The sequence below is a fragment of the Tachyglossus aculeatus genome, chromosome X1 (genome assembly GCF_015852505.1).
Source record: "Tachyglossus aculeatus isolate mTacAcu1 chromosome X1, mTacAcu1.pri, whole genome shotgun sequence".
Taxonomy (NCBI): domain Eukaryota; kingdom Metazoa; phylum Chordata; class Mammalia; order Monotremata; family Tachyglossidae; genus Tachyglossus; species Tachyglossus aculeatus.
The window spans coordinates 75685679-75708873 of record NC_052101.1 but is presented as its reverse complement, the minus strand read 5'-3'; the positions used below and the strand labels follow the sequence as shown (position 1 = coordinate 75708873).

The window sequence follows — 23195 nt, the reverse complement described above, 5'->3', positions numbered from 1 at the left end:
CTTAGAAAAAGAGCTGTAAATTCTAAAATTTCTCAAGCTTTCAGCTTCTCTGACCATTATGCTATTTTCCCTTTAGAAAGAGAATTAAACAAAAGAGCTGATTTGGGTGAGCGCGTTTATCACCCATTTTATTTCTGATCCCTTTTGTGAATTGGACATTTTGTCATTGTATCTTATGGAATGGGTAAGGCTATATTTTGGGAAATCAAAACATTTGGAAGATTGGCCAGTCTCCTTTAGATAGTATTTGCTTTTTTATCATTTCAAATTTCTGAAGATGGAGGGAACTCAGTACCCCCCAAAATAGAATAAGTCTCCAGTTATCCATGCTAGTGATAAGGCGGTATCATCTGAGCAATCCAAAACACCAGTTGATCTACACACACTATGACATACACACACTCACAATCACAAAGCACCAGAATTCAGGTGGGTAGGTCTTCAGAGTAGAGGAGGGAGAGAGGCGACAAAATACTGTATACAAATTAAAGTGTTAGAGCAGAGAGATCTATGCTTTCTTAAGTGCTTAGTACAGTGCTCTGCACCCAGTAAGTGCTCAATAAATACGATTGAATGAATTAATGAATTAGAATTATTTGCCTTTCAAGCTCCCTTGGAAGTACAGTACATAAGTTGGGCAGAGGGTCTAAAAAATTCATCACCAGATCCCCTCTGTCTGCCCTCTCCTCTGTGCCCCTTTCCAGAGTGGTCAAGGGAAAGGGGATGCTAGAATTTTTCTTCTCCCAGCTCTCTGTGTTTTCATCTGTTGTGAATATTTCTCTGTGTATCTGTCTACTTGTCTCTTTTTTCTGTGATTTGTTTTGACATGTCGTAGATGCTGGCAGTGTTGGCTTTGGCCCAGTAAGTTCCATTCCAAGCTGCCTGTGAATCTGCCTATCCCTGTTTGTGAGCGTGTTTGGCAGTATGTTTGTCTGAAGCAGTGGCAGTTCAGGTGCAGCTTCTCTGCAGCTTTTTCAGGTTTTCTGTTGGTACGAACCAAGGATGTGATCTGAGGCTTGCGGCTTTCAGGCAATGGCCTCTTACTGGCCTGGTTCAGTTCTCCCCATTCTCCCTGACATCTCAGAACTCTCCTGGCTTCCCCTTTTTCCCTGAATGGAATTGGTGCTAGCTGAGTTCTTGGTAGCTTTCCAGGCTCTTCCACGCTGGAGAAGCCAGAAAGTTGACTCCTCTTTTCTTTTCTTTCTACTTTCCTTCTTTCATCTCTTCTTTCTCAGGAAAAGAAACAGGGAAATCCAGGCTTAATTAGAATTTTTAGCTTGTTACACAGAAAAAAAAGCTCTGCCTTATATCCTGGCTTGACTACTGCATCAGCTGCCTCGCTGATCTTCCTGCCTTCGGTCTCTTACGGTCAATCATATTTATTGAGTGCTTGCTGCATGCAGAGAACTGTACTAAGCTCCTGGGAGAGTACAGTATAACAGAAGTGGTAGACATGATCCCTGCCCACAAGCAGAGGCAGAGACAGACATTAAATTACGGATATGTACATAAGGTGCTGTGAGGCTGAGGGTGAGAAACCCAGTATGGCGTTTCTTATATTTCATGAGAAAGTGTGAAGCATCGAGACCCACGTAGAGAACGGACAGATTACCACAAATAAATCCGCACATAAGTGACTGAGAATCACCTTGGATATTAAATCGGCAAATTACAGCAGTGAGCCATTTTTGAAACAATAACATTCATACATTCAGTTCATTCAATCGTATTTATTGGGCACATACTGTGTGCAGAGCACTGTATTAAGCACTTGGGAAAGTACAATGCAACAATAAACAGTGACATTCCCTGCCCACAACGAGCTTATAGTTTTGGGGGCGGGGTGGGGTAGACAGACATCAATGCAATTAAATAAAATTGCAGATACATACATAAGTGCTGTGGGGCTGGGGAGCAAGGCAGGGTGACTCAGAAGGGAGTGGGAGATGAGGAAAAGTGGGGCTTAGTCTGGGAAGGCCTCCTGGAAGAGATGTGCCTTTAATAAGGCTTTGACGGGGGAGAGATGAATAGTCAGATTTGAGGATGGAGGGCATTCCAGGACAGAGGCAGGACTTGGGCCAGGGGTCAGCAGCGAGACAGGCAAGATTAAGGCACAGTGAGAAAGTTAGCACTAGAGGAACAAAGTGTGTGGAAGGAGAGAAGTGAAGTGAGGTAGGAGGGGGCGAGGTGATGGAGTGCTTTAAAGTCAATGGTGAGGAGTTTTTTGTTTGATACAGAGGTGGATGGGCAACCACTGGAGGGTTTTGGCAGGGGACAGAGGGGAGGGTGACCTGTCCTGAATGTTTTTGTAGAAAAAAGATAACAATAATAATTATGGTGTTTACTGTGTTCCAAGTGCTGGGGTAGATACAAGGTTAGGTTGGACACAGTCCCTATCCCACATGGGGTTCACCTCTAGGTAGAAGAGAATAGAATTTAATCTGCATTTTACAAAGAAGTTGTGACTTACCCAGAGTTATACAGCAGACGAGCGGCCAAGGCGGGATCAGAACCCAGGTCCTCCAGCTCCCAGGGCCCCACGCTGTTTTCATTAGGTCACGCTGCTTCGTTCATTAGGAACTGTCTCTTTTTGATGAAGCGGTAGGAATATTCGAAAGCTATCTTGGCATGAGTTTTAAAAACAGAATGATGAACAAATGAATCAAGTAGTTTAATGTAAAATTTATCAAATGAATATTAGAATGAGCAATTATTTATAAAGCCGCATTTTTTTCTTCCCCTAGGTCAAAGTAACCCACATCATAACACTGCCACCAGTAAGTCAAGCGAGAACATTATGGGATTGCTCCAAAAAACTGAGGATGACTCATCTGATGTCAATGACAATAACTCTGTTTTAAGTAAAAAACAAACATCTGAACACCCTGAGCATATAATTGCCATGTATGTAGCTCTTTCCTATTATTTCCAAAATTACTATAAAGTTCTTTTTTTTTTTTTACTTAACAATAGTAATAACAATTTTGGTATTTCTTATGTGCTTTCTATGTGTCTAGTGCTGTGCTAAATGCTGGGGTAGCTACAATACAATCAGATCAGACACAGTGCCACATCCCATCTCACAATCTAAGGGGGAGGGAGAACAGATATTCAATTCCCATTTTACAGATGAAGAAACTGAATACATAGAGTAATGTGAAACTCTAGTATTAAGGGAGACAGCATGGTATAGTAGAATAGGAGTCAGGAGACTTGGGTTCTAGTCCCAGCTCTGCTACTGATCTGCTGTGTGACCCCATGGGCAAGTTACTTAACCTCTTTGTGCTTCATTTTTCTTGCCTGTAAAATACCCTCATGAATCCCCAAAGGTGTTGGAAGAACAAATTAGGTGATTCATTTGAAAGTGCTATGTAAATTCAAGGTATCAGTATTATTGTATCTCCTTGCAGGCTTTATGGTGTATTAAAATAGATTAATTTTCTTTTTTCTTTTCTTAGAAAGAATATATGGAAACCAGCTGACATATTCAGTACTCTGGGGGAAAGAGAGAGAAATAGAAGCTTGCTGGAAGCAAAGAAATTCCAGTGGAGAAAGGAGCTAGGTACATATTTTATATCTTTATTCACAATTGTATAGTGTTTATTTCTACACATAAAAAGGGTGGGTGAATGAAGATTAGCATCTGGGTGGAATTTTGTAGTAAGGGGAAGTCTAAAATATATTTTGTAAGGTTCCAGGCCAGAATTGTGTCAAACCTCAGAGGATAAGCATGTGCACAGGAACAGTTTTGTACTGTACTAACTTAATCGTCTATTTCAGTGCTGCAGTAGCATTAATTCTCAGGGCAGAAGCTAGAGGTGAGCCTTAACTATCTTATCAGGGCTGTCACTTCTGGTTTGGCCTGGCACCGTTCCTAATCTCTCAGCATTAAATCTAGCATGGCCATATCCCAGTTGGTGAGGCAACAGCATGACTACTTTCAGTTTAAGGCACACAGAAAGCTCTCTATAAATACGATTGAATGAGTGAATGTAGTGGAGTAAGTTTTAGGCAAGGTTTGCTTCGCTGTGGGCAAGGGACATATCTACCAACTCTGTTATATTTTCCCAAGTGCACAGATAGTACAGTGCTCTGCATACAGTAAGAGTTCAATAAATATGATTGATTGGTTTACTTTCACCCAGCCTTTGTGACCCTTTTGGGTTTCAACAATTCAGTTATTGCCTCAGTAACCAACAGGAGACTGGTAAGGAGAACACAAGAGGAGGTAGTGTTCTGAGAGGGAGTGAGTTTGGAGGGCCACAGGCAGAAATGACGAAAGGGGGCCTGAATAGAGTGGTATAGAATCAGAGGGCAGGTAGGTGGTGGGTGTACTATAGGGAAGGTTTGGAGGCTAATAGTCATGTCACAATTGTAAATTTTCATTCTTAATTAAATGATAACAAACTCAGCAAACTTCTGATTTGATCATTAGAAGTTCTCTGCCCCTGCTAGGGGAGACCTGGTTCAAGTAATTACTACAAGCTAATCAGGTTGGATACAATCGCTGTCCCACATGGGGCTCACAGTCTAAGTAGGAGAGAGAATGGGTATTCAATCTCCATTTTACTGATGAGGAAACCAAGTCACAAAGAAGTGAAGTGACTTGCCCAAGGTCACACTGCAGGCAATTGGCGGAACCAGCATTAGAACCCAGGTCCTCTGACTCCCAGGCCCAGCCTCTTTCCACTAGGCCATGCTGCTTCTCTTTTATGTAAATCCTCTTGGAGTCATAGACAGAGGATCTTTAAGGCCTATATGCTGTAGCCCAGTTGCTTCTGTTTTTACTGGCAAAATTGCTCCACTTTTTACGTAATTTTGCATAAAAGAAGGTGGGAGTATTACATGGCTTATACAAGAATGTCGTTGGGTAATAGAGGGAGGAGAACAGAGAAGGAAAAAATGGGGGGAGAAGGAAAAGAAAGGTAAGAGGGAATTTGAGATTGCACTTCTTACTGGCATTGCAATCTCCCAAATGCTGCACTCAAATGTTCCACGTTTCTTATAACAGTTTATGCAATATGGAAAACAGTTTTGTCATGGTAGTCTTTAACAGATCCCTTGTTACTGAAGTCTGACCCTCATCTTTCCAAATTCTCAGTACTTAACTGTGTAAATTTCTATAAAGAGATAAGTTATTTATTCAGAAAATTATGTTTTATCATATATGAATTCACATTTCATAACTTTACACATTTTACCCCCCCTAATGAAGATGAACAGGTTGCTTTAAAGAAGAAGCAAAAAGAAGCTTGTGAAGAGCAGAAAAAACACCCTTGGAGAAAAAATGGTGCTGAAAAAATAATTAGGGAAAAAACCCAATCTAAGGTAAGGTTGTCATGAAACCGTAAAATAGTGACAAGTGTAGAAAATTTGGGGTTTTGTCTGCATATGCACAGGGCAAAACGATTTTAGGGGCCAACCTAACATTAGTGAGATTCTACCATAAAGACAGGACGGACATTTTGGGAGCTTGTGTACACCCAGTTCTCCTTTAATGCAGAGGTTGTATTCTTGCAAAACCTTACTTTAAGGAAAACTCACATTGAAGGAATCACTGTGTCTGACACCACATATATACATGTGCCGAAACTGTTTCTTCCTACACTGTACAATTGTGCACTGTATTCGGAGCCTCATTAACTGAAGGCCCGGCCCGCAGCACCACCAGCTAGAGTAATGGCAGTCATTGAAGGGAATTGTGGGTGGCCTCAGCCAGGACCCAGTGGCCTTCTGCCTATGGAGGAGGAATGTGGGGAGCAGAAGTCCAGAGGATCCCCAAACAGGACCAAGAGGTGTTTCCAGGTGTGCCTCTCCTCCCATTCCTTCTTTCCATGTTTCACTCTTTGGCTTACTCTCTCCATCGGGAAGGCAGCTGTGGGGCAGAGGATGGGTGGCAGGGGAAAAAGCGGGGTGGCAAGAGAGCCTCCCCATTCGCCCCCAGTTGTAGAGATGCCCCCCCAGCACAGTTGGGTAACATACAAGACTGTGCACGCCCAAGTCACTTCCACCCTGACCCATCAGACCTTGCATTTGGTGTTCAGGCAGAGGGCATGGGGGTTGAGGAGGGGGTGGGAGAAACCCACCTGACCAGAAAATTCTAATTATCACAGTGTGCTTGCTTGTTAATTTAGCCAAACGTCGTTCACATTTCAAAATCCTCCCAAAAGAGGAGAAAACACAAAAATCATTTACTGATAGGAAGACGATATGTACTTAAGTGCTACAGGGTATTGTGGATGTTTGGTTCAGAAGTCCTGAAATGGCAGTTAGGATGAGTTAGGATGGGGAGATGAGAGATTAATGGGGAGAAGGCCTCCAGGAGGAGATGTGATTTCAGAAGGGCTTTGAAACAGGGACAGCTCTGACCTATTGGAAATAGCGGGGGAAGAAGTTCCAGACAGACAAGAAGGGAGAGGGTCGCAGGAGAGATTAGACATGAAAAGGAGTACTTTAGCTAGAGAGAAACAAAGTGCAAATTGGGATGTCAGTCTATCAGTGGTATTTCTTGTGCACTTACTGTGTGCTGAGCACTATTTAAAAGCTTGGGAGACTACAGTACAGCAGAATTTGCAGATATGGTCCCTGTCCATAACAAATTCACAGTCTAGAGGGGGAGATGGTCATTAATATGAATAAATAAGTCATTTATAATATTAATTCAAAGATGTGTACATAAGTGCTGTGGGGTTGGGTTTGGGGTGAATGTCAAATGTCCAAAGGTCAGAGAGCCAAGTGCATAACTGATGCAGAAGGGAGAGCGAGCCAGGGAAAAGAGGGTTTAATTGGGGAGGGCCTCTTGGAGGAGATGTGACCTTGATAATGCTTGGAGGATAGAGAGAGCACTGGTCTGGCATATATGGAGGGGGAGTGAGTTCCAGGCTAGACAGAGGATGTGGGAAAGGGGTCGGTGGTAAGATAGACAAAGATTGAAGCACAGTGAGTAAGCTCAGGCTAGAGAAGCCGAAGTGTGCGGGCTGGGTTGTAGTAGGAAATAGGTGAGAGATAGGATGGAGTGACATGATTGAGTGCTTTAAAACCAATGGTAAGGAGTTTTTGTTTGATGCGGAGGTGGATGGGCAGCCATTGAAGGTTTTCGAGGAGTGGGGAGACATGGACTGAATATTTTTGTTGAAAAATGATCCGTGCAGCGGAGTGAAGTACGAACTGGAGTGGGGAGAGACAGGAGGCCAGAAGGTCAGCGAAGAGGTCGATGCTTTAGTCAAGGCGGGATAGGATAAATGCTGGGATCAACATGGTAGCAGTTTGGATGGAGAGGAAAGGGTGGATTTTGGCAATATTGCGAAAGTAGAACTGACAGGATTTGGTGAAAGATTGAATATGTGGACAGGATGAGAGAGATGAGTCGAGGACAACGCCAAGGTTATGGGCTTTTGAGGTCGGATAATGGTATTGCCTACAGTCATGGGAAAGACAAGAAAGAGAAGAGAGGATAAGTAGGAGAAAGAGCTGATGGAGTGCCTTAAAGTTAGTAGTCAGGAGTTTCTGCTTGCTAGGGTCCTTTGAAGGTTTTGTGGGGTGGGGCCATTGAGATTCAGAAATGGCTCCAAGTTTAGGTTAGATTCACTTCTCTGTGCCTCAGTTCCCTCATCTGTAAAATGGGGATTAAGACTGTGAGCCCCATGTGCGGCAAGGAATGTGTCCAACCTGATTACCTTGTATCTACCCCAGTGCTTGGCACATAGTAAGCACTTAACAAATACCATTATCATTATTATTATTATAAAATGTACCTTCTAAAATATTTAAGAGATGTGTAACAGAACTTTATTTTGATTCTCAATTCATAATAATCATTCAGGCTTAGTATGGATCCTTCTGAAAGTACCAGAGTGGCCTGAGAACACCAGCCACTGCATAATAGCCATGAATTGTGCTGCCTCTAAGTGACACTGTTTCTTTGCTTTTTTTTAAAAAAAAAAATGCACTTTTCTGGTACTGTGTAATGTTCAGTATTTCCTAAACGTTGATACAAATCCCAAGAACTAAGGTTTGATTGGTAAGGTCTCTGGACTTCCCGGACATTTTTAATTTTTTTGAACAGACTAAGTATGAACTAAGTATGAATTAGTTCAGTGTTGTTTCTTAAGGTGTGTGTGGTTTCAGTTAATATTAAACAGCTTTGTTGTGGTTCGTTTTGTACTTTTTTTTAACAAAAGCCGTCTGTACCAACAGATGACCCTTCCAGCTGAATTTAACACTGTTGCTGAGGAAAATCAGTTTTTAAATCTTCAGTGGGAGACTCTAAAGAAGTTGTACTCAAAAGCTCAAGAGAACAGTTTGAAAAGCCCGCTAGTTTTCATTCTTCTGATTTACCAGTAGCCAGCCACCCAGCATTTGTATTGGGGATAAGAAAGAATTCCCTCTAGGGCCTCCATGGCTCCATGCAATTAAAAGAGTTTGGTTAATTTTAAGTGATATTTTTTCTTTCCTTTTAGACTGGCTGGCTTGGTCAAAAGCAAATGAGATTATTCTCATTTGATGTTTGAGCATTTTGCATTACTTGAGATTTATTTAAAATACAAATGTTTACTGGGTTTTCCTTATGAAACTAAGTATTCAGCATCAATAACATAATTATAATTATGTTAATAAGTACTTACTATGTGCTGAAGTGCTAGATGAGATACAAGATAATCAACTTGGGTATGGTCCCTGTCAAATTCCTGATCAAATATCAATGAATATTTTTTTTTAATTGAAAAATGGTGATCACAGAAGCTTCATGGCCTAATGGAAAGAGCAGGGCCAGAGGTTCTAATCTCAGCTGTGCCACTTATCTGCCATGTGACCTTGGACAAGTCACTTTGCTTCTCTGTGCCTCAACCCTCTCGTCTGCAAAATAGAGATTCAGTAACTGTTGTCCTTCTACTTAGAGTGTGAGCCCCTTGTGGAAACTGATTACCTTGTATCTACCCCAGTTCCCAACACAGTGCTTGGCTTAGTAAGTGCTTAGAAAATACAACAATTATTACATGTTGCAAATGGTTCCAGGGCCCTCCAAAATGGATTCAAAGCAACAGGCGTAAGTGCCTCATATTAAACTATCATATGAATGTCCAGAAATTACTACAGTAATAGTATTATTACTAGTACTACATTTGGAAGGTCAAACTGGAACCAGAGAAGAGCCACTGTGATGGTCCAATGGATATCAGTGCTTCTTTATGAGGAGAGAGAGAAATGATTAAGACTCTTGCGACTGGAAAGATTAAGGATGAGAGGGGGCACGATTGAAGTCTTCAAAATTATTTGGGATAAGGCAAACACAAAATTATTGTTCACCAATTCCCACAACACAAGGACAGGGGTTCCCTATTGAAACCTGAAGATGATGGGTTGAAAACAAGTAGAAGGAAGAATATAGTCACCCAGCAAGTAGCAAGCAAATGCAGTTTGTTACTTAGAAAATAATGCAAGCTGAAAATGCTATTAGGCTCAAGAAGAGTTTGGAAACATTCATGGATGAGGAAAAATTAGGTGGCCCCATCACCTATTCACTTCAGTCCATACTCCCTAAGCACTTGTATATTCACACCACCTCCCATAGCACTTATATACATATCTTTATACTCCGTTACGTCCCCCAACCTGTAATTCATTTTAATGCCTGTCCCTTGCTAGATATTGTAGGCTCCTTCAGGGCAGGAATCTTATTTACTTACTCTATTGTAATATACCAAGCATTAAGTACGGTACTCTGCACATAGTAACTGTCCAATAAATACCAGTGACTGATCACTACCATGAGGGTAGATGTCAAGTAGGGCAACCTCATACAGTTTCTACAAACATATTATTGCTAGTATCAGAGGCAGAATCTTGGGTTGGTTGAACCATTGGTCTGACCTTGAAATGGCATTTCTTCTGGTTGAAGTGTTGGGCAGAGAAGACAGCTTTAGTGGTGTCATTGAGAATCCACTGATAGGAGCAGTGTTGGAAGTAGAGAACTGGACAAGAATAAAACTAGAATCAATCAATCAATCATATTTATTGAGTGCTTACTGTGTGCAGAGCACTGTACTAAGCGCTTGGGAAGTACAAGTTGGCAACATATACAGACAGTCCCTACCCAGCAGTGGGCTCACAGTCTAGAAGTCGGTCTTAGTAAAAATATGGAGCAAAATCTTTGAAATGTACAAAATCAAGGTCCCCTAATTCTGTGTACACACACACACACACACACACACACACACACACACACTATTTGAATGGACATAAAGTTACTAGAAAATTGTCTTCGAGGAGCTCAGAATCGTGTGTGTGTGTGTGTGTGTGTGTGTGTGTGTGTATAAATACCATTGAATGATGTAGTCAATTAAGGTGTTACTGCTTGGCTCTTAGGAGCGTGAAACATCTTTCTTTTATTCTAAAAGAGAAATACTGTGTTGGGAGGAATACCATGTTTGTGTGGAGGGGGGATGTTGTGTACTTACACAAACACATACACATTTTTCATTCCTCCATTTTTGTTTCATTTCCCTAGAACAGCATTTTCAGGGACAAATGTTTTGTCAAGATAGTCTGAGAAGTCATTGTTGATGCTATTCTTCAAGTGCTTAGTACAGTGCTCTGTACACAGTAAGTGCTCAATAAATATGATTGAACAGCTTTTTACATATGATATACATTATTGAACCACATGAGATTGGAAAGCTAAACATTAGCATTTCCTTTTCCCAACATAGCATCAACATAGTATTTGTCTTATTGAATAAAAGAAAGAGATGTCTGATGCTCCTAAGATCTAAGCAGTGACACCTTTATAAACTTTATAAACATCAATCAGTGATATTTACTGAGTGCTTACTTGGTGCAGAGAACTATACTAGGCACTTGGCCATTACAAGAGAGTAAGTAGACACTATCTCAGCCCTCAAGCGGCATACAGTCTAGTGGGAGGAAAGATATTAAAGTACATTATAGATAGGGAAGTAACAGGGGAGCTGAGCTGCTAGGAGCCGGAAATCTGCACTAGTCACAGTTCCCCATTGAGCTTTGTTTTTGTCTTTATGTTGCTATAGTGCTTTGTTTCACCTCTCTTTATGCATCTGTCACCAGTGCCCTCCCCGCTCTTTTATTTTTAGATTATGAGCTCCCCCACCAAATGGGACCATGTCTAATTCCCTCTTGATTATTCTTTCCCAGCGCTTAGTACAGTGCTCTGCACACAATAAGGGTTTAGTAATAATAATGATATTTCTTAAGCGCTTACTGTGTGCCAAACACTGTTCTAAGCACTGGAGAGGATGCAAGGTAATTAGGTTGTCCCACGTGGGGCTCACAGCCTTAATCCCCATTTTTACAGATGAGGTAGCTGAGGCACAGATAAGTTAAGCGACTTGCCCAAAGTCACACAGCTGACAAGTGGTGGAGCTGGGATTAGAACCCATGACCTCTGACTCCCAAGCCCATGATCTTTCCATTGAGCCACGCTGCTTCTCTAAATATTGTTACTACTATTATTACTACAACATAAGTGCTGGAGGAGTGCAAGGTGGAGCGAGTATATAACAGCTTAGGAATTATGGACACAAGGGCATAGGGAGGGAAATAATGTGGAAAGATGAGAGATTATTCTGGGAAGGATTCTTGGAAGAGATAATAATAATAATAATTTTTGTATTTGTTAGGCGCTTACTATGTGCCAAGCACTGTTCTAAGCGCTGGGGGAGATACAAGGTAATCAGGTTGTCCCACATGGGGCTCACAGTCTTCATCTCCATTTTACAGATGAGGGAACTGAGGCACAGATAAGTTAAGTGACTTGCCCAAAGTCACACAGCTGATAAGTGGTGGAGCCGGGATTAGAACCCATGACCTCTGACTCCCAAGCCCGGGCTCTTTCCACTAAGCCATGCTGCTTCTCTAAAGCAGCTAAAATGTGATTTTAGTAAGGCTTTAAAGATGGGAGAGTAGCGGTCTGCTGAATGTGAAAGGAGGAGGGAGTTCCAGACAGGAGGGAAAGTGTGAGCAAGGGGCCAATGACGAGAGAGAGAAGAGAGGGAGGCACAGTAAGTTGGTTGATATTAAAGGAGTGAAGTGTGCAGACTGGGTTGGAGTGGGAGAGAACCAAGGATAAGAATGGGGGAGAGAGCCAACGAGTGTCTTAAAGGGGATGATGAGGAGTTTCAGCTTGATGCAGAGGTGGATGGGCAATCATTGGAGGTTTTTGAGGAATGAGGAGATGTGTGCAGGGTGATGGGTGTTAGAAAACTGATCTGGGCAACAGAGTGAAGGCAGGGAGGTCAGCGATGAGGTTGGTGCAATAGTCAAGACAGGATGTGACATGTGGTTGGACCAGTGTGGTGGCAGTTTGAATGGAGAGGAAGGGGCAAATATCTTAAACAGCAAGAACTGAAAGATGTTCATGTCATCACTGTTACTCGATGTTCTGTGAGCCAAACTGATTATCACCAGATGTGTTCCAGACTTGTACAGTGATATAACCAATTTATCATAAAGTGGCACCCAAATAATCCAAGAAAATCTATGTCACATTCCTGGCAAATAAAGACACATGCAAGAAACAGCCACAGCATCAAAGCAACTCTATCAGCAAGAAATTGCCACCAGTACTGTCAACCAATGAGTGTCTCTCCAAGACGCTTTCTACCAGGCAGCCTTTAAGTCAGGGCACTGCCAGCACACCAGGACTAATTTGATGAGAATGATCCTAGACCCCAGAGCTATTGACAGTAAAGCAGTGGAGTATTGGCATTCTGCAGTTCCTCGAAGTTGTAGCAAAAATGCTTTGTGAAGCCTATCCCAAAAGAACATTCCAAGTAGCTACCGTGCACAAGTGATGGGACATTGAGACTGAAGAGATTCAGACCAAAATCAAATGAAGGTCTGCATTCCTGGGCAGCACCACTGAAAAATATAGATGGCTCCACATTCATCTCATTCATTCTACTGTCGAAGATGAGGCTTTACAAAGAATAGGTTATCTGGTAATATATGAAAACATGGGTTATACTCCAACTTTAATGAACTCACTACTGTGGGAAAAGTCATGAGGAATGGCAAAGCTCCCAGATCTGATGGAGTATCTACCAAAACATAGAGCAAGAGTGGTTCAGGGCAGGCTGGTTTGGAGGTTCTTCAGTGAAGCAAAAGGTAACTGGTGTGGAATCCCAGGGAGCTAGCATAGTGGTGTGATAGAGGAGGATGCTGCAGGCCGAAAGAGCTGCTGAAGCAATGTGTGTGGGTGTGTGTTGGGGGGGCACTGAGAGGGGGAGGTGTCCAGAGGAGGCAGGCACCCAGAGTTGTCACAGGACCCTCTTGTAGAGGGAGGCCGTTATGCAGGCACTCGGAGGAGATGTATAACCGTATCGTGGAGTAAGTAGAGTTGTGTATTGGGTGCACTTTTGTCGAACCATTGCATGTAGCTCAGGGATACAACAAAGAATCCGAAAGCTGGTGTCAGAGTAGTCCAACTCTGAGAAACTCAAAGCATCATCCAAAGTCTTTGAGCTCATATATGCTGATGCCTGCCTTGGAAGCACACACGTGACACCTACAGATAATTGAGCCATTTTTCAGAATCAGCAACATTCTATGGACTGATAACTTAACCCTGGTCTTCTTCAGGTTAATTAAATGTATGCATCTGGTAAATCCTATTAAAGCCAAGGATATCTGGCAGTGGTACAGAGGCACAGTGTCGTCACTGAATTCTGCGAGTTAGGCAAAATACCATTCAATAATACAAAAATAGACAAAATGATGGAAAACTGAATCAAGAAGGCTCCTATGTCCTTTTGGAAACTGGCAAAGTAATGCCAATGTAGCATTAAAATTCTGACTCAGTTGAAAAACTGTAGAGAAATCATAGTGTTCAACCTTTCAGAAGGCTGTGAGATTTTTAGACTTGGTACAGGTGCTACATTCAACTTAGGAAGGTACTTCAATCAATGCCACTTATATGCCATACTTAATATTAAGTGGCAAGACACAATCCCAAACAGTGAGGTCCCTGAACACAGTCCACCAGCACTGAAGTAATCTTCAGATTATATCTTCAGTGAAAGGGGCATGTGAGAATGGATGATAGCAGGATATAGTCGCATGATATTTGAGTGCTTACTGTAGGTATAGCAGGGTACTAAGCGCTTGGGAGGGTTACAGTACAACAGAGTTGGTAGACACATACCCTGCCCCCAACGAGCTTATAGTCTAGAGGGGGAAGCAGATATTAATCCAAACAAATAATTGATAATATCACAGTACAGTGGGAGAAACAAATACAGTGCCAGGTATTCTCAGTGGAACAGCCAAGGCAACAAAACAAGGGGCAGTCTTTACTTGCACACAATGTGGAACAGATTTTTAGTCCTGCATCTGTTCTACCACATGCACTCATTGGTAAATTTCCAGTGCCAGTAGCTTCAGCTTCAGGCCTAAATACAGCAATATATATGTGCCTCTTGATTATATATCCTTTGGCAGTTTACCTATAGATATCACCTAAAGTCATGATTTATTTTAGGAAGCAGTGTGGCCTAGTGGAAAGATCATGGGCCTGGAGGTCAGAAGGACCAGAGTTCTAATTCCAGTTCAGCCACTTGTCTGCTGTGTGACCTTGTCTGCTGTGTCACTTAACTTCTCTGTGCCTCAGTTTCCTCATCTCTGAAATGGGGATTAAGACTGTGAGCCCTGTATGGGATATGGACTCTGTCCAATTTGATTAGCTTGTACCTACCCCAGAACTTAGTACAGTGCCTGGCACATAGCATGCACTTAGCAAATACCATTAAAAAAATCACCTTTTAAATGACCTTTCGTTGCTGTTGTCTTATGCTGTCAAGTCGTGTCCGACCCATAGCGACGCCATAGACATATCTCTCCCAGAACGCCCCACGTCTCTCTGCAATCGCTCTGGTAGCGTATCCATAATAATAATGATGGCATCTATTAAGCGCTTACTATGTGCAAAGCACTGTTCTAATCGCTGGGGAGGTTACAAGGTGATCAGGTTGTCCCACTGGGGGCTCACAGTCTTAATCCCCATTTTACAGATGAGGTAACTGAGGCCCAGAGAAATGAAGTGACTTGCCCAAAGTCACACAGCTGACAGTTGGCAGAGCTGGGATTTGAACCCATGACCTCTGACTCCAAAGCCCGTGCTCTTTCCACTGAGCCATGCTGCTTCTGCTGCATCCATAGAGTTTTCTTGGTAAAAATATGGAAGTGGTTTGCCATTGCCTCCTTCCGCGCACAGTAAATGAGTCTCTGCCCTCGACTCTCTCCCATGCTGCTGCTGTCCAGCATAGGTGAGTTTTGACTTGTAGCAGATTGCCTTCCACTCACTAGCCACTGGCCAAGCTAGGAATGGAATGGGTATGCCTCTGCTTGACTCTCCCTCCTGTAGTCATGTCTGGTACAGTACTGGAAACTCTCCAGGTGCGATCCTGAGAGGGGACCTTTAAGGAGTTTGCTTTTCTTTTAATTAGTACCATTTTGATGATTAACGCTGCTTCAATAAGAACATTTTCTAATGTTGAAACTTCTAGTAGTGCCTCGAATAGACCCACTGGTCCTTGAGATTATTAAAATGGATAGTTTTTCATAAAAAGACAAGCATACACTGTAATCCATATAGGAAAAGGATATTTGTTGTAAGTAAATAACCTCATGTACCTTTTAACAGACGAAGAAGAAAAATTAGAGAAGGAAATCATAATCTGTCATACCATGACCTAAAAGTTGTATTTAATGTAAGAAAAAAATTTACCTAGTGAGAATTTAGGAGATTTTAGAATTCTCTATTGACTGCTTCATTGATGGTGTTTCACATTCTTAATGTAGTCAGTCCAGATTTTGTTGTAAGGTGAAAACAATAACTTCAGTGTTTTGCTATATAAAAAAACATAATAATAATAATAATGGTATTTGTTAAGCGCTTATTATGTGCAAAGCACTGCTCTAAGCGCTGGGGGGGATACAAGGCGATCACATTATCCCACGTGGGACTCACAGTCTTAATCCCCATTTTACAGATGAGGGAACTGAGGCACAGAGAAGTTAAGTGACTTGCCCAAAGTCATACAGCTGACAGTTGGCGGAGCCGGGATTTGAACCCCTGACCTCTGACTCCAAAGCCCAGGCTCTTTCCACTGAGCCACGCTGCTTCTCTGATAATGGTCACACATCCCCAAAATCAGAGAAATTGAAGGTAGGAGTTTCTGCTAACTTGGGCTGTAATAAATTTTCCTTTGTTTTAGGAGGCTGCACCATTGGAGTACCCATTTAGTGTTGTAAAGCAAGAACAACAAAAAAAGTGGATTGAAGAACTGAACAAACAAAAGGAAGAGACCAAGCTGCGAAAAATTGAGGAAAAAAATATATTTTCCAAGGTTGGGTGATTGAGGATTTGGTATTTGTTTTATTTAGAATAATTTCATTGTCCAGGAGATCCCAAATTAAACCTCGTATTTTAAAACTATTTTCTTTACCTTTAATCCAGCAATTTATATAGTGACTCTGGATTCCTTTAGAAAAGCACATTTCCGTTTCACTAATTGTTATCTAGACCAGTACTTAGCACTGAGGAGAAAAATGCACCCGTGTAATGGTCAGTCATCTTCGATCTGTGTTTCTTGAATTATTTTTAATCACTTTTTCGGGTTTAGGTTGAATTATTTAAGTGACCAGAGTTAGATAAAACATGAGCCAAAAACTTTTTTTTTTCAAATTAAAGACTACATTTATAGAACTGATTTTCGAAATGGATAAAAATTAATTTACAAATTATATATATACATAAAATTCATCTAGTTTCAACAAATATAAAAGGGGATGAATTTTGTGACAACATTCCCTTTTTTGCATCCCTTGTCATTAGGGTGAAGAACATGACAAATGGGCAATGCATTTTGATTCCTTGAGGAACGCTGCCACTTCGCAATCTCAGCTATCCTGTGCAACACACAAGGACCCAGAATATTTATGTGTCTCTCCTGACAGTAAAGAGATGACTCATTTCAACACCCCTTGTCCACCTGTAGCCGAAAGCCAGATCATACCTTTAGAAACAAGTGTTAGGAATACTGCTTTGGGACATGGTCAGAAAACCAGGTGAGTAATTTTTTTAAAAAAAAATCTGCAAGGTTGTGATAATTTATGTAGAATTGAGGATGGAATTTTAAAATAATTTGATATTTATGATCCTATATTTTCCATTGATTGGATTATTTATTTGAAAAACTAAAGCTTAGTAGATTTATTTGGTAAAATATAACAGAGGGCACAGAGGATAATATTATAACATTTGAAATAATGACATTTATCTACCTAGTTTCCTTCGTTCCATGACTGCTCTCCTGGATCCTGCTCAAATTGAGGAAAGAGAGAGAAGGCGTCAAAAACAGCTAGAACATCAGGTACTACAGCATTCCTCAGTATTAGTATTAGGTGATCTAATATATGTCTAGAGAAAATACAGTTAAAGTTACATGAAAAAATTGTAATGCTACAAAGTCCTTTTCAGATTTTCTGACTTTTTGAGAGGTGAGAGCTCATATAAGAATTGTATGTTCTGTGATTCATGTTAACTAAAATCTGCAGTTGTTTTATGGCATAATGTTCCACCCATCTCTTTAAAAATTCAAGAACTACTTTTCTTGCTGCAAATTCAGGTGTCAAACTGAATGATTATGATTTAATTATATTGATTATAATTACTTTAATACTTTAATTTCTCAGAGCAATCTTGTTTGCTTAAATGCAGTCATCTACAGAGTGGATACATAAAATATATAAGGCCCCAAACTGGAATATGCTGTACACCAAGGGTTTCAACTTTAGATTTTGAGGAGCTACAGCTAACAAACCTGTAGGAGGTGAAAAGAGAGCTAAATGATGGGGAAGAAGTTAAAGATGGGAGATAGAGTTGGAGAGGGAAGGAAAGGGAAGAGAATAAAGGGACAAAGGAGGGAAAGAGGAGACCAAGGGGGAGAGAGGGTGAAAGGTGAGGAGCGTCAAGATAGTCACTGTTGCTGCGGTGGTGTATCTTCGCCTAAACTGGGCTCCAGAGCCCTATGAGGGTGAGCCAACTGCGTGCCTCACCCCCGTCAATTCCACCCAGGTAGTTGGGGGATCCTCTGGGGATGAAGAAAGGGTTGTGGAGTTCTGCTGGTGTGCTTCCCAGCTCAGTGCCCTTGCTGTCTCTTCAAGCAGTAATAAAGAGTAGGAGTTCCCCCTACTGCTTGCCTAAAGGCAGTTGGAGGCACCAAGAAGGCTCTGGACTGTCAGTAGATGGCTTGCTCTCAAAGGGCCTCAGGGCTGGGAGCAAGGGGTTCCTCTCACCTGTGGCCCTAAAACCCCAGGGGGATAAGAAAAATGGCTATGTCTTCCTTCTCCTGCCAGCTGGGTGCCAGAGGCGGAGCCAACATTTTGGTTCCACTTCTGGTCCTTTTCTGATTCCAAGAGGAAGCACAGGCCAACTCAGTTGCTGCCCTCCATACCCAAAAAGCTATGGAGACAAGGCTTCATCTTCTTCATGCCAATCCTGTATAAGCCATCAGCTCACACACACCAGATCCCTTTCCCCTCCTCCTCTCCCTTCCCCATACCTGAGACGTCCTGTTGAATGGGAGGGCTGTGAGATAACTTCCTTGGTATTGATGGCCAAACATTCCCCCAACTTCTAAACCCAGCCCACCGAGGAGTATAATAGACCTACAGCGTGGCTTAGTGGAAAGAGCACGGACTTGGGAGTCAGGGGTAGTGAGTTCTAATCCTGGCTCCACCGCTTGTCAGCTGTGTAACTTTGGGCAAGTCACTTAACTTCTCTGTGCTTCAGTTACCTCATCTGTAAAATGGGGATTAAGACTGTGAGCCCCAGATGGGACAACCTGATTACCTTGTATCTCCTCCAGCGCTTAGAACAGTGCTTGGCACATAGTAAGCGCTTAACAAATACCATCATTATTACTATTATTATTAATGTAACAAGGGAATATGTAGCAGAGGGCTTAGAGAGGTAAGAGCATTTCCTATCAAACCAGCTGCCCTACAGATTCATAAAAGTAGTCTTTAAAAGTGACAGACCAAGAAAGACATCGGGAAGATGAGACCAATCTGCATGGAGGGATAGACCCTCGCACTAGTGTAATAAAACTGCATTTTTAAAAGGACTTCTACAATCTAGACTTTTTACTAATTCAAATTGAATTACTCCCTGTCTAATCCATACTAATGAAGTTTTAACTGTAGTACCAACAGGAAAAGAGTTTGATCTTGTATGAGGTCTACAAAATATTCTGTTGGGGTGCTAGTAGATTGCTAGCTCCTTGTGGGCAAGAATTGTGTCTCCCAACTCTGTTGTATTGTTCTTTCCTGAGTGCTTAGTACAGTGCTCTGCACACAGTAAGCACTCAAATACCATTGATTGATTATAGTGTGTTCAGATTTCATTCTGAACTTCTGGTCCCAAGAATTCTTTTATGTATTAATTACATTTGTTGAGCACTTACTTTATGCAGTGCACACAATCAATCAATCATATTGAGCACTTACTGTGTGCAGAGCACTGTACTAAGCGCTTGGGAAGTACAAGTTGGCAACATATAGAGACAGTCCCTACCCAACAGTGGGCTCACAGTCTAAAAGGGGGAGACAGAGAACAAAACCAAACATACTAACAAAATAAAATAAATAGAATAGATATGTACAAGTAAAATAAATAGAGTAATAAATATGTACAAACATATATACATATATACAGGTGCTGTGGGGAAGAGAAGGAGGTAAGATGGGGGGGATGGAGAGGGGGACGATGGGGAGAGGAAGGAAGGGGCTCAGTCTGGGAACGCCTCCTGGAGGAGGTGAGCTCTCAGTAGGGCCTTGAAGGGAGGAAGAGAGCTAGCTTGGCGGATGGACAGAGGGAGGGCATTCCAGGCCAGGGGGATGACGTGGGCCGGGGGTCGATGGCGGGACAGGCGAGAACGAGGTACGGTGAGGAGATTAGTGGCAGAGGAGCAGAGGGTGCGGGGTGGGCTGTAGAAGGAGAGAAGGGAGGTGAGGTGGGGGGGGGCGAGGTGATGGAGAGCCTTGAAGCCCAGGGTGAGGAGTTTCTGCCTGATACGCAGATTGATTGGTAGCCACACTACTGGATAGAGGTCCAAGGACAGCTGATTTCTGATTTTGTACTGTATGAGCTTTTATTCTAACTCCAGCTGAACCATGGTACTTCAGTATGGCTTCCTTTCCCAGAGAGAATCCCTGTTCTCTGGTTGACTTGGATCAAGTCACACCTCTTACTTTGTGAGTCTAAACCATCTATTGATTCTTTCAGTCATATTTATTGAGTGATTACTGTGTGCAGAGCACTGTACTAAGCACTTGAGAGAGTACCTTTTATGCCCAGCTGGAAGACTACAAAATTACAAAGGAAAAAGGTGACATGGCCCAAGATAGGACACACCAAATTCACAAACATAAATAACCCTTTCACAGAAGCTTCAAACATCATATAAATATGTAATGTACACAGCTGTGTAATGGATACAAGCTCTAGGGGGTTTCCTGTGGTTGTAATGTGCCCTGCTGTGGAAGTTGAGAAACCTGGGTTCTAATCCCGGTTCTACCAGTAAGGGAGTGGCTCTTGGAGCGATGCAATCAGTAATGAAGGTTTCTGAATGAAGAACCCTGGAAAACAGCCGGCTTCCATGGACTGCAAAGACAACAGTGACTGGCAAGCAGCCGCCTGTTGGGGTATGATCCGGTGGCACAGCATCGACACTATGTGCTGGACTCCCATCCACGTAATTGCTCATTGCACTACATCCCAACAGGAATATGATTGGCAGGCACAAGACAGTGTGAGTGATACTGTGCAAATCGACTCCTTCCTGCAGTTTCAGGACCAAGGATCCACTGTCCCTGTCAGCTGGAGACTCTAGACACCGTCAGCCAGCTAGTCTGAGAGAGCTGGAATTCCAAGTAGCATTTTGGAGGAGAAAGGGACTTGATTTGGCAAAAGAGTAGGTCAAGAATGTAATGTGACATGAAACGGAATGGGTCTTGTAGAGAATATTAAGTAGGCTTGGTTGGCTGGGACAGAGCCCAAGGAGTAATATAGCTAGAGAGAGAGAGAGACTATGCTGGTTAGGAAAGGGGAAATAGGAAAGTATCGAACCCATGGTTAGGAGATTTGAGCAATAATTGGGAGCTTCTTTCTTAATCCAAGTGAGTTTTCCACTGGAGTCGTATTTAGTTATCTCATACCCTACCCAGGTTGTTATTAGGCCCTGTCAAGCTAGAGAGAAATCTCATTTATACCATTTGCGTATAAACTGATCCCTTTCAGGGTTTAGTGCTTGTTTTCAGTTACTCATCTAACTGGACAGCTTTTTCTGGAAGTGTTAATTAGGTGTCCTGATTTCACAGGGAACCTAACATGACTTTCTCATCTAATGAAGCAGAATTGAAATTTCTCAGATTTTAGTTAACTTCTTTCTTTACAGATTTAGTGTGGGATCAGGAGGAGGAAAAATCTGTTTCTCCAAAAATGGGTAAGGGATAAGCCAGATGAGCATTTTGATAAATGAGCTCAGATATCCTCTGAAACTGTCTTTATAAAACTTGAAGGATTTTTTCCCTGGGTAGCAGACAGATTCACCATTAGAATATCCATCGCATCTCCTCCCATGATCCTACACAAGATAGCCCTGCTTACCTCCAGTTTTCTTCCTATTGTCTTCCTATGAAAACCTCAGATTCTCACCTCAGCTAAACTAATCCTGGCCTAAAATGGTGGAAGTTATTATGCCTTCCTCCCTACCTACACATATGACTAATAGAATTACCATTCCCCATACATCTGCAGGATTGGCTGGGAAAACTTCCTAGGGCTCAATCACTCTCCTTCACTCCCTCTCCTCATCTCTAATGGCATCAGGGGGAGTCCTCTCCCTCTTCTGTCATATTAGAGGATTGGAACCTTTCTCAAAAATAAAAAAGATTGTCCAAAAGGCCCCTGTAGCCCCTATGGGCTGTTAGTTTTTGCTCCTATATGCTACATGCTGCATCCACAGCCTTAGGAGAAGAATCATGGCCTAATGAAAAGAACACAGGCCTGGGAGTCAGAGGATCTGGGTTCTAATCCTGGCTCCACCACATACCTGCTGTGTGATCTTGGGCAAGTCACTTAACTCCTCTGTGCCTCAACTCCCTCATCTGCGAAATGGGGATTCAATAGCAGTTCTCCCTCCTACTTGGACTGTGAGCCCCATGTAGGACCTGATTATCTTGTATCTACCCTAGGAGTTAGTATAGTGTTTGACACACTGTGATTGCTTAACAAATACCGTTATCATTGTTATTATTATTAGGCTTCTGTGCCCTACTTTCTGGGGTCAGGCTTTCCCCTTTTTCTCCTTGCCACTATAATACTTTGGGAGGGTTCCCAGTTCCCCGGACAGGACTTCCTCCTCCTCTCCCTGCCCTCTCTTGCTCTGTTTTCACCTCGGCATAGCCTATCCCAGCTTGTTAGGTTACCTCTCATCAGTTTACTAGTTAGGTTGGACCTCCTGCTGCTCTGCCAAAGGGACCCACATCATCCTGCCTTTAGCCAGTGCTATGAAATGACTTGTCCAACATACGTTGGATTTCATAAGAAGACAAACAAAATCCATGCCATTGCATACTTGTCAGTTTATACTTCTGGCTTCATTGCCACCAAGTATACCTCTAGAAATGTGCTATTTGTTTCCTTCATCCCTCAAGTTCAAACCTCTTACCTAGAAGTGGGAGGGATTTTTCTGAGCTGGACTGTCGAGTTGGGGAGATGCTGCCCATGTTAGAACTTTGTTGATTCAGTCCTGAAGAGGAAGCAGACAGAAGTCTTTAAAGTCACTTCCTGAAGGTCAGAAGAGTGATTTCTGCCCTCCAACTCCTGGGGCCTGCCCATGACCAGAACACGCACAGCAGTTCCCTGCCCTCCGACCTTCAGGAAAAAAGCCACGTGCATCTCCAAGAATCCGACACCCTGCAACCCATCATCACGGGTGGTGGACAGATTGTACCCTTTGCACTGGGAGAAAACTCAACCCCATATTTGAGAAATTCATTTTTAGTCTAGTTATCCAATCATTATGAGAGTTCAGTTAGCTCCCACCTCCAAATGTATTGATATGGGAGCTTGAAAATGTTTCACACTCTAAATTCTT

General features: G+C 42.4%; 1 protein-coding gene and 1 non-coding gene across 4 annotated transcripts in view; one reads left to right on the top strand and one right to left on the bottom strand.

Moving 5' to 3' along the window:
• The window catches only part of CCDC66 (coiled-coil domain containing 66), a 58582-nt gene that overhangs the window by 4940 nt on the left and 30447 nt on the right, over positions 1-23195 (top strand). For all 3 annotated transcript variants that reach the window (XM_038772581.1, XM_038772580.1, XM_038772582.1), the window contains exons 5-10: positions 2745-2904; positions 3459-3562; positions 5216-5328; positions 16248-16379; positions 16868-17100; positions 17321-17405. In XM_038772581.1, the coding sequence (XP_038628509.1) occupies positions 2745-2904; positions 3459-3562; positions 5216-5328; positions 16248-16379; positions 16868-17100; positions 17321-17405 (827 nt within the window). The remainder of the gene's footprint in view (positions 1-2744; positions 2905-3458; positions 3563-5215; positions 5329-16247; positions 16380-16867; positions 17101-17320; positions 17406-23195) is intronic.
• LOC119920232 lies at positions 15307-15444 on the bottom strand. Its single transcript, XR_005447990.1, has one exon. It is a non-coding gene; the product is annotated as a small nucleolar RNA SNORA7 (small nucleolar RNA).